This window comes from Colobus angolensis, unplaced genomic scaffold (assembly GCF_000951035.1).
Source record: "Colobus angolensis palliatus isolate OR3802 unplaced genomic scaffold, Cang.pa_1.0 Scaffold26, whole genome shotgun sequence".
Taxonomy (NCBI): Eukaryota; Metazoa; Chordata; class Mammalia; order Primates; family Cercopithecidae; genus Colobus; species Colobus angolensis.
The window spans coordinates 9,986,545-10,003,018 of NW_012115821.1; the positions used below are offsets into that span (position 1 = coordinate 9,986,545).

The window sequence follows — 16,474 nt, forward strand, 5'->3', positions numbered from 1 at the left end:
ATGCCAGGAAGATGACAGATCAGGACGGGGGTGGGCAGAATTATAAAGAAAACACTTCTCTAGAAAGAAACCTGATCAGCAAAACTAGCCCTGGCTGAAAACTACTTCTGATAGTCCGTACAAGTGCCTGATACAACTAATTTTAAATAAAGCATGCTGTACTGCTCCCAATCCCTAGACAGCTGGGTACTGCAGTCATGGTTTCTGCCCAATCTGCCTGAACCTGTACTGGTACTTTGTCTTTAAATTACTACTCTATTTGTCCTCAAGTAAACTTCTTCAAAAAGGAAACTTTACATGAATACTATAAATCAGGGGTTCTCGGCCTTGGCATTAATGACATTTTTGACCAGATGGTTCCTTGTTGCGGAGCTGTCCTGTGCACCATATGACGTTTAGCAACAGCCCTGGCCTCTACCCACGAGACACCAAGTAGCACCCCAGTGCCAGTTATGACAACTACAAATGTCTCCAGATGCTCCCACATATTCCTAGGGAGAAGGACAGAATTGCCTCCGGTTGAGAACCACTGTCACAAATGGAAAGTTGGTCTCTTTTTAAAAGCACACATTAAAATATTCACTTAATAATTAATACTGCATCTGAAATCATCTGGCATTGCTAATTCTGGGAACCAGTGCCAAAGCCAGCACCACGTGGGGAGGATCCCCCAGGATTACAGAGTCAGAGCCCATGTTTGGGCTTTGTCTTGCCACGGGCCGTGTGGTTCTGGGCACGTTCCTTCATCTGAGCCTCCTTCCCTCACCGGCATGAAGGCAACAAAGCATGACATTCATGGGAGTACTCTAGGATCAGTGACATACTCAGCTGGCCTTCTGCACTGGCAGAGCTAGCACAAATGTTCACTGGTGATGCTGTTATTATTTCTGTAATTAAAGGTTTTCACATTGGGTTCCTTCGTGCTTGAGAGTTCCAAAGAGGCGCCTCATGGTTTGCCCAAAGGAGCAGAGTGGCTGCAGCTTTGCACCCTCCACTGTGTCTCAAAGCAGAACAGCAGCCCAGAGCCACTGCCCAGCTGTGTCCGCTCTTAGCTCATGGGCCATGCAAATGCAGGCCAGGGATGGATGTGGCCTGCTGGCTGTGGTATGCCGACCCCTGAAGTGGACTGTCCCCTTGGCACCTGACTCAGGGTTGAGCCAGAAGAGGCAGTTAGTAAACCTTCAGCACTGAGTGTTCACACACTGGGGTTCTGAGCAAGATTCAATCTGAAAAAAGGGTTTCCCTAATTTAAGGAAACAAAAATGGAGAATCCCAGCACCAAATGATGAATTTGTAGATGATGCCCACTCTGAAATGTGTTTGTAGGGTATGCTGTACTGCACGGTGCCCCCAAGAACATTTCATTGCATCAACTGGCTTCTGGGCTCAGGCTGCGGCTCCTGAGGGTGGGACCACATGCTGGATTTCCATGTAGCAGACATCCAGCTGAGGGCTTTGCACTAAAGAAACGCTAGAAAAAAGCCTGGTGAGAGGGAGGGAGTACATGTAGGCCTTCAAGCCTTCTGAAAGGCTTCCAGGGAAGTTGAAAGTCTAGCAATCAACACTCTAGTAGAGGCTGAGCACCAGCGGTTCCTACCTGGCCCAGGGATGGGTTTAGTTTGGCCTACATTTTTAAAAAGGAGAAACTGTTTTAAAAATTTGAGCTTACTTGAAAGTTGGGTGGTTCTGCACAAAAACCTGGATTTCTGGCTCATTAGGCATTCTCACTGGCAGCAATCTGTGGGAGCTGAGTGAGTTGGCCCTCTTTAGAAAGGTCATGTGCTCTTTAATTTGCTGTAGTCCTTACCACTCCCTGATGTCTAACACCTGGTCCTTGTTTCTCATTAGTATTAACTGGTTTCTGTAGGTGTCTGGGTTTGCCACTTCTTCTATAGAAGGATTCCCTTCTTCTTCCCTGCGAGATAATATATTAAAGCCAGTACTCACAGGACTTAAAAAGATGTTATGAAACACCAAAGGAATTTAAACAAGCCTTTTGGAGACACTCATAAAAATATAACAGTGTGTAACTTTACACATTATCACTCTTTTCAGAGACCAGGTATTGATTAAAGTAATTGTTTTTTCTTAATATGAAGAAAAAATAAATATGGAACAGATTTAAAGCAAATGTACACACAAAGTCCTTAAAATAAATCACTAACATTGAAATGATGGTGATTTCATTAAAAAATAAATACCATACTGGAGAAAGCAGACAGAACAAAGGACAGGGTGAATGGAAGTGAAGCAAGACCTTAAGGATCATTGACTGACGTGGGGTTTGCTTGTTTTACCCTCAGGTCACTCACATCCTTTACTAATCGACAGGCACATGCATATTTCTGCGTAAACCAGGGATTGGCAAATGACAGATTGTGGACCATATCAGACCAACTGCCTGTTTCTGCAAACAAAGTTTTAATTGAAATACTATCACATCCTCTCAGCTGTGTATTGTCTATGGTGGCTTTTGTGCTGCAAGGCAGAATTAAGTAGCTGCAACAGAGACCTGTGGCCTGCAAAACTGAAAAATATTTACTCTCTGGCCCTTAGCTGAAAAAGTTTGCTTATCTCTGGCTTAAACAATCATCACCACCATTTTTAGATTTGAATTGCTTGAAATTCTGAAGGAAGTTTTTTAGCTTTCAGAAGAAGTGGACCTTCTTACTGAGCTGAAGGTGATAAGGGAAAGCTCTGATTTACCAGTGTTGAGTTTCAGGAGGAGGTCTTTTTTTTTTTTTTTTTTTTTGGAGACAGTCTTGCTCTGTCATACAGGCTGCAGTGCAGTGGCGTGATCCTCTCACTGCAGCCTCTGCCTTCCAGGTGGAAGTGATCTCCCACCTCAGCCTCCTAAGTGGCTGGACTACAGGCATAAGCCACTATGCCCTAGTAATTGTTTTGTTTTTTCTAGAGATGCGGTTTCACCATGTTGCCCAGGCTGATCATGAACTTCTGGATTTAAGCGATCCACCCTCCTTGGCCTCCCAAAGTCCTGGGACTACAGGAGTGAGCCATGGCACCTGGCCATCTGGAGGTCATTTTTAATGGCAGCTACTTGGGGACCAATAGCTTTAATGTCCACAGACGAGAGCAAAGGAAAAGGCTATGGGGGGCCTCCTCACAGTCACCATCATTGTGTGGCAACTGGCCTGCTAACAGCTCCTATTTGTCAGTGACAGCGAGGGGTCTCCACAGCCACACCACCTTCAGCATTAAGCATGATCATTAGCTCCACTTGGCAAATGAGTACACGGGACTAAGACTTACCTGAGGACCCCGAGTGGATAAGGGACAGAGCCGACGGGGTTGATCTGACTCCCAAAGCCACTCTGCCAAGATTGTAGATGTTCTCAGATTTCTGTAGGGTGGAAGCTGAAGACCAACACACCTCGTACCTGGAGTAGGGAGCCCCCAAAGTTTACCATCCGTTTCTTCTCCCCTGTCTCTGGAATCTGGAACCTGACTCCAATGGCAAGAACTCATTTCTACTTACCTGGGGCGGTCCCAGTCCCTGCCTCTCTCCCATCTCAAACTGTAAATACTCCCAGCCTAAACTCTCAGCAGCCATATTTTTCAGGAATGTGGTCAAACAAATGTTTAAGAGGAGCAGGCTGAGAATGCTACTTTGCCAGAGTCCATAGTCCAGAGGCTGAACACTCAAGCCTGAAAAATCAATTCCAAGTCCACCACCTGTCTTTGTAGAAAACACACTGGTCCAAGCCACCATTACTACTGCCTCCTAAATGGTCTTCTTTCATCCATTCCTGCCTTCCTATATCATCTCCATGCAGAGGCCTGAGTGGTCTTTCAAAAAAGCAATCAAGTAATGCTGCAGCTGAAATCTACCAGTGGTGGCTCATTTCTAGTAGAACGAAATCATCAGCGTGGTCAATGAGTACCTTTCCAGAGCACCTCCATCAATCTCTAAATCCATCCCCTTCTCTCCCCCGCACTGTCTCTGGTCTAACCACACTGGCCTGATAGCTCCTCAACTAATCCAAATTAATTCCCCACTGTAGGGTCCCTGGACCTGCTGTTCCTGCAGCTCAGAATTCCCCTCCCTGGATCTCTGCATGGCTAGCTCCTTCTTACCACTTGGATCTCTGCTCAGAGGTCATCCTTGACCACTCAAAGCTACACTGTCCCTCCGCTCCCCAACCGCAGCAATTAAGGTTACTTAAGGGTATGTATTTGTTTACTGGCATATTCTCAAGCTCCCCTACCAGAACGCAAACCCCAAGAGAAGAAAAGTCTGTGTTGACCTATGTTCTACTCCCAAAGCCTAGCTTGGTGCCTCTTATACAGTGGGCATTCCATACATGTTTCTTCAGTATCTTCAAACACAAGAAATTCAACTTTTTCAAAGTAATTTCTAGAGGGAATGTCACTGTTCATACAGAAACAGCTTCCCAAGTGGCCCCATATTTCCTTCACTCAGTTCCACAAAAGGCTACTCTGCACCTTTCCCCAAATCACAGCAAAAGGGAGCAATACCCACAGGAGACCTCCACTTCAAAAAATTAGTTCATACTAGCTTTAAGAGGAAAGTAATTCAAAACATGAAAATTTATTCTAAGTTGTATCTTAACATACGAGATCTCAGCTTTAGATGAATTTTAATGTTTACAAGTGCAAAAGCAAATAAATATTTACCAGTTGCTTTTTTTTTGCACTCTTATAACTCCACAACAGCTTAGACGCAAAAAAAATTGTTGCTAAACATCTTGTAGTCTGGCAAAATGAAGAATTTCTTATTAAGAAAAGCCCTCACAACAATAACAACTCCTCATGCTTATGGCTCCCTTGCAGAAACTATCAGGATGGTTCATTAAGATTTGAGCATATGATAGAGCAACAGAATTGCCACCAGGAGGGGTAAGATGAGGATCTCATGCCCTGGCCTCACTGTCTATACACTGGCTCATTCCCACAGCAATGGGAGCTCTGGGGAGAGAGGGCCGTATTTCTTGGGCAAGGACCATGGGCTCTCCCCAAGCTGAAGCCTTTCATTCTGTAGATTTCCATGAACATGTCACTTCTCCAGAGTGGCCTTTCTTAGTTAAGGTAGGCCCCTATCCTCTCCGTAATTCTCTTGGACAGCATCCTGTTTATTTCTTCTATTACCATTTCACAGTTGAAAACTTCAGTTAGCTAGCTTTTCCAGGTTGCCAGTTAACCATCTAGCTTGCCGATTAACCACCATCTAGCTTGCTGACTTTCTAACGTTCCTGTTACCTCACTTCCGGGCACATGCTCCAGCTAGCTGCTGTCATCTGTCTGCCTTCCCCTTTAAACTTTCTAGTCAGGGACCAGGCTCCCCTGGGACAGCACCCTGCCCAGTCCCTGGCAGCAAACTAGCCATTTATAGATACATTATATAATGAATATGGAATGAAATCTTAATAAATAAACGTCTTAAGATCGATGGCTTTTTTAATTCATTTATCTCATTGCCTGGTTGAAGTCCCTTGAGTTATTCTGAGGCAAGAAAACAAACATCAAAGAAAGACTTTCTCCAGCATAAGAGAGTAGGCTTTTGGAGTAAAATAGGGACACACATTCACACGTGTGCACCTTTCCTATGATGGACATACATGGTTCTAAGAATATGAAGTACTTCCTGAAGCTTCACCTTCTACTCTCAGTTTTGTGAAAAAGGGTACGACTGTTCACAGCAGCAAAACTCTCAAAGAGGACCTGTGCCACTTACCTGGATTAACAGTGATAAATCTGCTGTCTTCAGAAAATCGGTCCCCATGGGACACAGGCTTTTTAGATGGCATTTCGGGCCTCTTGGGATCACTCCCTGCATACTGCTCCTCTGTGGCGGTGCGGGGCACTTGGGTGGAGGTGACCGCATCGGGGTCCGGGCCTAGGCCGGCATCCCTCCTTCCGCCTGTCTGGTCTGTAGGGATGGCAGTGTGGTCCTGCTCATGCCCAGGTATAGTATGATGTCCCCCTTCGGCAGTCCTGTTGGGAGATGAAGGTGTGGGGCTGGGCTCCGTCTGGTTCCGCTCCTCGGCAGCGTGGGTCACCCCACTCTTCTCCTTCTTTTCTGAGTCCTTCTCTCCATCCTCCTCGTGCTCCCGCTCCCCATCCTCACTCTCACTTTTCTCATCCTTCTCTCCTTCCTCCGTGCCCTCGCTGTCCTTGGTTGGTGATGAATCACCATCTGGCCCTGGAGAAGCCAAGGCCTCTGTGGTGGCGAGGACTGGCCTAGCCGCCTGCTTGCTGGCTGAGGCAGCTGTCGGGAGGCGTGTGGGCCACACGGTGCTGGGGAAAGAGGAGATGCCACCACCGCTGAACCCCAGGCCGGCGAGGAGCGTGCTGGTGACCACCGAGGCCACTGTGGCCTGGCTGCCGCTGGAGGAGGGGCCCATCCCAGTTGCCATGGAAACAAATGAGAATGGGATGCCAGAGGACGTCCAGGTAGAAGACCCCGAGCTGATGGGGGCCATGTCGGCTGAAGAGGCAGGAGACGCTGTAGGCTGGGAAGGATTACCCGGCAAGGGTGGAAAAGAGGCAAAAGAAGAAAAAGCAGAGAAGCATTAGTAATTAACATTGGGAATGAGGCCCTGGTTGTCATCCTCTGAGGATTTTACTCATCTGTAGTATGGAGTTTTCCAATGTATGGCATAAAGTTGACATTAGGTGGTCCATGGGTAATCAACTTTTATTTTAATGGTTTTATAATAATTGTGAACATGTGAAAAAGCATAACTCGTGAATCAGACTCAGCTTTTCACTGATACTACCCAAGATGAGGCTGAGTGCCAAAAAAAGTGAGTAGTGTTAAAGCTGACTTACACAACAAAGAAGTCATGAATTGGAAAAATCAGATGGCCATCTGTTCTTGGGGTGACGAGAGGCAGAAGACCTTTGATTTTATGTATATCACCAACACTTGAGGAGATACTCAGCTCTAGGTCTGGAAAAATACTGGGTGATCCAGTCCAACCCCACTGTCTCCCAGTGAGGAAGTGGGTGGGCAAGGAGGGAAAGCAGCCTGCCCAGGTCTGCAATGACAGGGTCAGAGGCAGGAGCCATGCTCTGCACTGTATGCTCTGGGCAATGGTTGACATCTCTGCATCTCCATGTTGGGCACTCAGAGTCACTGTACCTTTCAGCTTCTAAGTTGATCCATGGGAAAATCTGAGCCCATACAGATGACAACAACATCAACAACAATAACAAGAATTCCAATTAACAAATGCCAACTGTGTGCCAGGGCTTCCCATGCTACTCTGGAGGCAGGCATGATCATCACCCCATTTTGCAGGTTAGGAAACGGAGACACAGAGATGTTAAGAAGGCACAAATGCAGGGTTGCCTGGGTCCAAGACTCGGCTCGTTCTTAGCACCATACTAAATTGGGGCTCAAATCTGGGGGTTTTACTCACATAAGGTATCTCAGGAAAACAAGAAGTGCTGCTCTGAGCTATTAGTCTAATTTTAGCTTGCCCTCTGGGTGATGCTGGACACTACTTTAACTCACTGAGCCTCGGTTTCCTAATCTGTAAAACGGGAATAACAGTAACACTGACCTTGTGGGCTGCCTGGAGAAGTAAATAAAATAATCCGTGCCTGAAACCCAGGAAGAGTTTAGTGAATTTTAGGCTATTATTATTATCACCACGGCTGTAATTAATATTTTAATTATTCATTATACGAACCAGAGTTGGGGAAACTAAGATATTAATTCTGGTTCCAGAAATTTTCAGATCCATATAACTTTAGGCAAATGACAACCTCTGAATTTGAGTATATGTCAAATGAAAGGGTTGGAACAGATTTAACCCCTTTGTGGTCCTGCATCGTCTGATTCCACAAAATCGTAACTAAAAATATGAAAAATTTTTACCTTCACAAAATTATACAATATAACCACCTAACACTGTTGCACGGCTTGTAAGGTATTGAATTATAAAAAGTGAATAATGTAATTTTTTCTCTACCATAACCGCTTTACATCGAGCAGTTTAACAACATTATACTGCCACCTCGTGGTGACAGTTTTAACTGCAAGCAAATTAACAGCCACGACAAAGCAATTTCCCATTCTCTACTTACCACTCCTGTTTTCACTATTCTGGTCCCTTGGAATATTCGAGTGGTATTAGCTGAGAAACAAAGAAATCACATTTAAGCAATAAAACTTTTTTTGTGGCTCTAACAAGACATTCCTCATGAACACAAATCTGAATTACATATAATTTTCACATGTCAAAATATTATTCTGTAGATTTTTTCCAACCATTTAAAAATGTAAAACCCTTCTTGGCCTATGAGTCATACAAAAACATGCAGAGAGCTAGATTTGGTGTGTGGATAGTAGCATGCTGACTCCTGTCTTAAGCTATTAGTTAAAAAATTATTTTTCAATTTTTATTGTTTTCTGTTTTATTGAGGTAAAAATTTAGTAAAATGCGTAAGATAGAGGTGTATACTTAAATGAATTTTACATATGTAAACACCTGTGTAACCACTCCCCATGGTAAGATAAAGACATTCGCCAGTGCTTTGCTGGAGAAAAGGTGTACCTGTGTTGGCATCTAGTCCATATCCACCTCTGCCCCCAAAGCTAGCCACTATTTGGACTCTGTCAGTTTTACCTGTATCTGAACTTGATTTAAATTATCGTATTACACCATTGTTCCTCCTCTACTATCTTTCTGGTCATGATTTCTTATCTTTTTTGTGATTCTAATTATCCATCCTTAACTTATTACTATTTACCTTAAATCGGTACTTTCACCACTTGTTAAAAATGTAAGAACTGTATGATAATTTAATTCTATTTGCCCACCTTACCTTTTGTGTACTGTTATATTTCTATTCCTACCTATATTTTAAAATCCTGTAAGCTACTGCCAATTGTTTTAAATGGTCCAGTGATTTTATATTAACCATACATTACCCTTTTTGGTGTTTATTTCTCCCTGTAGCTCTGTTCTCCTACATGTTATTAAACAATATAACTTAGAAAACAATTTTTTAAGATTATGGTAAAATACATGACAGAATTTATCATCTTAAAATTTTTAAAAAATGGCCAGGCACAGTGGCTCAAGAGCCTGTAATCCCAGCACTTTGGGAGGCCGAGGTGGGCAGATCATGAGGTCAGGAGATCGAGACCATCCTGGCCAACATGGTGAAACCTCGTCTCTACTAAAATACAAAAAATTAGCCAGGCATGGTAGCGCGCACCTGTAGCTCCAGCTACTTGGGAGGCTGAGGCAATCGCTTGAACCTGGGAGGCGGAGGTTGCAGTGAGCCAAGATAGCGACACTGCACTCCAGCCTGGCGACAGAGCAAGACTTCATCTCAAAAATAAATAAATGAATAAATAAAAATTAAATTAAAAAAATTACTATCTTAACCATGTTTAAGTGTATGGTTGAGTGGTGTTAAGGTTGTTCACACAGTTGTACAATCATTACTTCTATCCATCTCCAGAACTTTGTCATCTTGCAAAATAGAAACTCTATCTGCATTAAAGAACCCGTTTCTTCCTTCCCCCAATCCCGGCAACCACCACGGTACTTTATGAATCTGACTGCTCTGGATACTTCATATAAGTGGAATCATATATATTTGTCCTTTTGTGTCTCACTTATTTTACTCAGCATAACGTCCTCAAGCTTGATCCACCTTGCAGCATGTGTCAGAATGCCCTTCGTTTTTGAGGGTGAATAATATTCCATTGTATGTATATAGCATGTTTTGTTTATGCCTTCATCAGTCAATGCACACTTGGGTTGCTTTCACCTTTTGGCGACTGCAAATAATGCTAAACAACACGACTTTTAAAAAACCCCGTCAAACTGCTTCTATGTGGTTCTTTCAAAAACCAAAAGTGCTATGTAAACTGAAAAGCTGCTTCCTATATACACTGAGAGATTAGCGAAAATGCTAATTACCAAAATAATAACACTTGTACCTGCTATGATATTTACCAAAACCAGAAATGGCAAGTGACCCACATATATTTTTGTTTGGCCTGCAAACTTTTATAAAGACAAAACAAAACAGAATTTGCCACCAAAATTGTAGATGGTAGCTTTCTCTAAAGCTCTCAATCTCTTGCTTATCTGAAAACTCACAATAATGGCAAAACTAGGCTCATCTTCCAGCAGGGCACCTTTCAGCTGGGACTGAGTGTCTATCACCCCCTTTAGCTGGCCACATGGTCTCTGATTTCCCACTGATGGCACTCCCCTCATGTGTACATGCCCCCTGCCTGGCCCCATGGGCGCTGGAGTTTGCAACCTTGACCTGATGATACATCCATTTTGCATAGTTGGAAAGTCAAATGTGTGTAGAGACAAATGTGAGGAACAGACCCATCTAAATAAAATAACCCTTTAGGTCCCAGGTCAAATAAGGCAGCAAAGAAAGCAAATAAGGGGGGTCTCACCCAGCCATAATATATACTTCCACGATCACTGAGCTGCTCAAAGATCAATACTGTATGCTTCAGACAGGCGTGCATGCCTCCCCTAGTTGAGACAGGAAAAAAGGTTCCCAGGAGGAACTACTTTACCTGCCCTTTTAAAGGGGCTCTACTTAAGGCCAACAAACCAAACAGCCACTCCATCAGCATGTGGCTTTCCACTGGTCTTGAACAATCTCCACTGGGGTCAATATCCACTGGGGTCAGTGATAGCCCTGGTGACTAGAAGCTTCTACAGGACCTTTCATATCAGGAGTTTAGTTTAACCTAGGGTCCATGGGCCTAATGGGATTTTTCTAAGCTCTCACTGCTAATGGTGCCCTTTTTTCCACTATGCATGTAGGCAGCCAATATCAACTGCATTCACAGGACCTGCAGCTTTGTCCCTGACTGAAATCTCAGATATTTTCATACTACCTTAGAGTTGTTGTAGCTATTTTGGAATATCATTGATGTTCATCACTACTCAGAAATCACTGGAGCTAACAGACCAACCACTTGTCATTTAATACCTTACTTTTAAAAAACACACATACTATTATATCCCGAATGTGTTTAAAATATTTTGACAACTGTATTGAATATAATTGATTCCTTTCCTATGTATTGCACTTATTTATCTAAAACCATTCTGAGAGAGAATCCATGGGCTTTGCCACGGATGGGTCTGTGGCTCAAAGAAGCAGCTTCTAAATCCCCGTTTTCCATGACTGTTGAGAACTGCAAAAAGGCTTTGAATATCTAATCAATATTTTCATCCTTTTGTTGAAGACTGTGGATGTTTGGTAATTTTTACTCTTTGGGGTAGGCCACTGCTGTGTGTTAGTGATTGGGCTTTGCAATAAGAAAACCCAACTCAACTTAGCAGCAGAGATTTTCTGAAGTCACCTGCACGCAAGCCATCATTTTCCTGTTTGTAAAATAACCCCTACTGCACCAGCTGCCATAAAGTGAGGTTCAGATGAAATAACTTATGTAAAAATGCTCTGTCGCTGTGAGCCATTCTACAAATATTGCTTGCTATTATTATTGCTATATCTTCCACAGTAAGGTAAACATATTTATTGTAATGTTACATATAACCTAAATAGTGTTATATTTACTATAATATGGTAAATATTCCATGTGGCTTCCTAATGTTCCCAAGCCAGATTAAATTTATTATTGAGAAACCTAATCTTTCTGAAAAAGGAGGTATCTTTTTCTTTCCATTTTAAAACTTGCCCCCTTATCGACATAGAGGGATAAACACAAATACATGTAATGAGTAAACTCATGTCCACCTCTGAGCAAAGAAAGACTGTAGACAAGGAGACACTGGCCATTTTCAGCAAGTCACTGTGATCAGACATTTAAACTATTCCATGCTTTGAACTTACTAGCTGACAGGGCCTTTTTGAATTACATTATATTATAAACATTTAATTTTTCAAAGTCCATGCAGAAGCCAGGGGGCTCTGGGGCCTATTAATCAGGTAAGGCAGTTCTGCAGATTCTAGGCTCTTGGAAGGAGCACATGGGAGGCCTAATCATGATTTATGTGTCCGAAGTTCCAGGGCCCCGGCCTCAGCAAGCTCCCGGTCTGGCTTCTTTCTTTCTCCTCTAGGCCAGCACAGACCTGGCCGTGGCCTGCAGTCCTTCCTCAACACAGGGAAAGAGACCAATATGTTCATGGTAAAGGTGGACACAGGGAGCATGATTTATTTATGAAAAAAATGCAGCTATGCTCATTTCCATTAGTTTAAATGGAAGGATGAGATCAATGTGAACATTAGCAAAGAATATTTAAATACTAAATGGAAAATGTTCAAGCCAGAAGGGACCCTTGGAGGAAATCTAGGCTGGAGGGCTTCTAATCCTAGGTTTATTATTTATTATTTTTATATACTAATACTAAGGGGGAGATTTATACATGGTGCCAGTAACTAGCACTATGTGAATGAGTTAACATCCATTACCCCGCATCATTCTACAAAGACCCTGTGGGGTAGGTACTACAGATACTGCCACTTTTTGGATTGGGAAACTATAGGTTCAAGCAGTTAAGAAACATTCTCAAAGTTGCGCAGCTTCTAAGAGGCAGCCAGGACTCAGACCAGAGGTCCTTACTCCAGAACCCCTTACAGTGCCTGCCAGTTCCCAGGGCCATCAGGGCCAACTTGTGAAAGCTCAGATTCCTGGATAACGGCCCCTGCCCCAGGTAAGATTCTGATGCAGTTGGTCTGGGAGGGGCCCATGAATGTGCACTTCTCAAATGAGGCTTCCAGGAGATCTTGCTGCTGCTGCTGCTGCTGCTGCTGGTCCACAACTCACATGCCTTACTGGGCCCCCACAGTTGTATGCAAAATTCTGGCACTTTGTAGGGAAAATATCCAAACCTTCATCAGATCCATAACTCAAAAAGGGTTCACCACTGGCCTGGTTAACCTGGTGTGGGTTTCTTATTTGACAGATACCCGAGAAGTCAAGGACATACTTTAAGAGGACCTCAGGCTGGCAGAACAGAGTCCAGCACCCCGGTCCCTACTTCCATGCTGGTCTTAAGGCCTGTCATCAAACCAAATCAGCAAACTACTGCCCATGGCTATAGCCTGTAGCTGCCTAAATAATACTGGAACCAGGACTGGGATTAGGTTGGGGCAAGTAGGACATAGTGTATCCTATCTATCTCTACTTAAAATTCAGATATTTTATTCATGAGATTTTTACATTAATTTTGCTTTTATTTTTATTTTTGTATTTATTTTATTTCATTTTCATTTTTTCGAGATGGAGTTTCACACTTGTTGCCCAGCCTGGAGTACGGTGGCGCGATCTCGGCTCCCTGCAATCTCCACCTTCCAGGTTCAAGAGATTCTCCTGCCTCAGCCATCCGAGTAGCCGGGATTATAGGTGCCCACCACCACGTCCAGCTAATTTTTGTTTTTTTAGTAGAGATGGGGTTTTCACCATGTTGGCCAGGCTGGTCTCGAACTCCTGACCTCGTGATCCACCCGCCTCAGCCTCCCAAAGTGCTGGGATAACAGGCATGAGCCACTGTACCTGGCCTAATTTTCTTTTAAAAAACGTCCCATTAAAATGTTATGTCTCTTGATCACTCAATTTTTTTGGTGCCCCTTAAAATTTTGAGCAAAGGCAAATGTCCCACTTGCTTTACCCTAGTTCTGGCCCTGGACCTTTCTATTAGTCCCTAAATCAACAGGACCATCTATCTAGATCCAGGAATCTCAAGGATCCTGCATGCAGGGGCTTGTTTGTGTGGCTTGCAAGTCAGAAGAGTGAGGCGTAGCTGTTTTGAGCTGCAGTTTTTGAGAGAACAGCTAACTGAATCACGTTAGAAAGACAAAGAGGATATTCGACGGTACAACTTGGAGGTGATTTTGTGATCTGTCATAGCGCTGGACAGTGACTGAGAGAAAGGCCCAAGTACTTGGTTCTCCACAGTTGGAAAATAACAATAAAACAAACAATCAAAAATGCTTTGTTTTTTCTCCCCTCTTCTGCCTATAAAACCTCCAGCCTAAAAGACCTAAATTACTAGGGCTTCCCACATAGACTTTAAAACCCTACACTGATTCTTTGGCCAGACTTGTATTCTTCCCCAGCACCTGAGCAGGAAGAAGCAGAAAGCATCGGGAGAGAGTCTCAGGAGCGCCCCAGGCCACAGGAGGGGAAGCCAGCCTTACCTTGAAACAGCATCGTCTGGCTGAAGTCGCTGCGCATGTCGTTCCGACACACGGCCTGGACTCGGAACAGGTAAAGGCTATCGGGTGAGACATGGCTAATGGTGGCTTTCTGTAGGTAAACAAGGAAAAGGCAGTGAGTTAGTTTTGAAGGCCAGGGCACACTTTGCATTCTAAAGCCAAACCTGAGTGCCCTGGCAAAGCCTGACAGACGTGATGCTTCCCTGCTGACCAAAGGCTCACTTTGGAAGGAAAGACTATTTGGACCCTGCCTGGGAATCTTTTTATGAACTTCCTTGGGAACTGGTTTCCACACCGAAATGTGCAGGACACAGGAAAGAGTAACATCATTCTTTTTTTTTGAGATGAAGTCTCGCTCTGTCACCTAGGCTGGAGTTCAATGGTGAAATCTCAGCTCACTGCAATTTCCGTCTCCCAGGTTCAAGTGATTCTCCTGCCTCAACCTCCCGAGTAGCTGGGATTATAGGAGCCTGCCACCAAGCCCAGCTAATTTTTGTATTTTTAGTAGAGACAGTGTTTCGCCATGTTGGCCAGGCTGGTCTCGAACTCCTGACCTCAGATCATCTGCCCGCCTCAGCCTCCCAAAGTGCTGGGATTACAGGCGTGAGCCACCCTGCCCGCCCATGTCTGTTTCTTTACAGTTTAAAGGCCTCACTGTCTTTGTATTACGCAGAGTACGGGGCATGATGCAAGGAAGAACACCAGGCTAGAAGGCAGAGGACATGGCCTCCTCATACCATTCACAAGCTGTGGAGCTCTGAGCCAGTTCTTTCAGCCTCTGCTATCTTCTATAAAATGGGGAGAGGAAGAGCTACTTCATAGGTGCTTGTGAGAAGTATGTAACATAGGCCCAGCAAACCTTGCTCAGAGGTAGAACACACCAAGCAACAGAAAGAATGCCACCTGGCTAACACAGGAGTGTTGGCAAGCTGTGGCCCACTGTCTGTTTTTATAAATAAAGTTTTATTGGCAAACAGCCATGGCCATTTGTTTATGTAGGTCTATGGCTGCCTCCACTCTACAGTGGCAGAGTTGAGTAGTTATGCCAGAGACTGCATGACCTATAAAGCCTCAGATATTTACAATCTGGTCCTTTCCACATCAGCCAAATCCAGGTCCCTCTTCCTCACAGTTTCATTCTGGCAACCTTTAAAAATGAGAAAATGTAAACAACCCAAAAAGCGGGCAGTACTTGCTTCCTAAAGAAACAAGAAAAGCAAATGATGTTCAAAGACTCTTCCTAATAGATGAGTTGTCTTATCATCAAAGCACGTATTCTGAGCCAAGTATAGAAGCAGCTCTGTGAGCTTAACCACCGAGTGGGAGTGGGTTTTCCCGACGCAGCTACTGAAAACCTCTGAACTGGTATTAACACGTTATTGTGGCCATACCTGCTGATGTTGCCTTGAAAGCAGCTTCCTAGTGAGAGGGGTAGGCTAGGGCTGTGGTATTTAACTTGAAGCCTCATTTATCTCGTTTGGAAAAGGTAGGCAGGCCAGGCGCGGTGGCTCAAGCCTGTAATCCCAGCACTTTGGGAGGCCGAGACGGGCAGATCACGAGGTCAGGAGATCGAGACCACCCTGGCTAACACGGTGAAACCCCGTCTCTACTAAAAAACTATAAAAAACTAGCCAGGCGAGGTGGCGGCGCCTGTAGTCCCAGCTACCCGGGAGGCTGAGGCAGGAGAATGGCGTGAACCCGGGAGGCGGAGCTTGCAGTGAGCTGAGATCCGGCCACAGCACTCCAGCCTGGGTGACAGAGCGAGACTCCGTCTCAAAAAAAAAAAAAGGAAAAGGTAGGCAATAACACCTGCCCACAGGTTTGTGGTGAAGACGTGGCAGGCGGATGCCCACTAGAAAATGCTGCTCAAATGATATGCATTACTTTCAGGTTTCTGGGCCACAATAACCATGAGCTGGAGAATAGATTTGTTGCCACTAAGTCAGCACTCTTCACTCGTTGAGGAATTAGAAAAATTAATTTTGTGTATCCCCAAAGAAAATAACCAGCCCTAGAAATTCTTATAAGAAAGAAGTTGCTGTCAATGCATGTTTTTCTCTACATCTCTCTCTTTCTCTGAAACTAATTTATGTTTCATTCTCTAAACCTCTGACCCCATCTTCTGTTCAGAGCGAAATCTTCACTCCATCTATGCAGGGATTTATTAGAATTCACTCCAAGACGGTATCTCTTCATCTTTGCATGTTTAATTATTTTCCACTTAGAACAAGAAACTGCATAAGCGCCTAGATGGTTTCTGCTGATTAATGCAAGCCATCCTCACTTCAGAAAGAGAAAAATCCCTTATGGACTT

At 44.1% G+C, this 16,474-nt stretch overlaps 1 protein-coding gene across 2 annotated transcripts in view; it reads right to left on the reverse strand.

The window, feature by feature from the left end:
• Positions 1–16,474, reverse strand: part of PTPRG (protein tyrosine phosphatase, receptor type, G) — a 782,288-nt gene that overhangs the window by 91,075 nt on the left and 674,739 nt on the right. For both annotated transcript variants that reach the window (XM_011947202.1, XM_011947201.1), the window contains exons 10-12: positions 14,143–14,251; positions 8,074–8,123; positions 5,714–6,491 (exon numbers count right to left, since the gene is read on the reverse strand). In XM_011947202.1, coding sequence (XP_011802592.1) covers positions 5,714–6,491; positions 8,074–8,123; positions 14,143–14,251 — 937 coding nt within the window. The remainder of the gene's footprint in view (positions 1–5,713; positions 6,492–8,073; positions 8,124–14,142; positions 14,252–16,474) is intronic.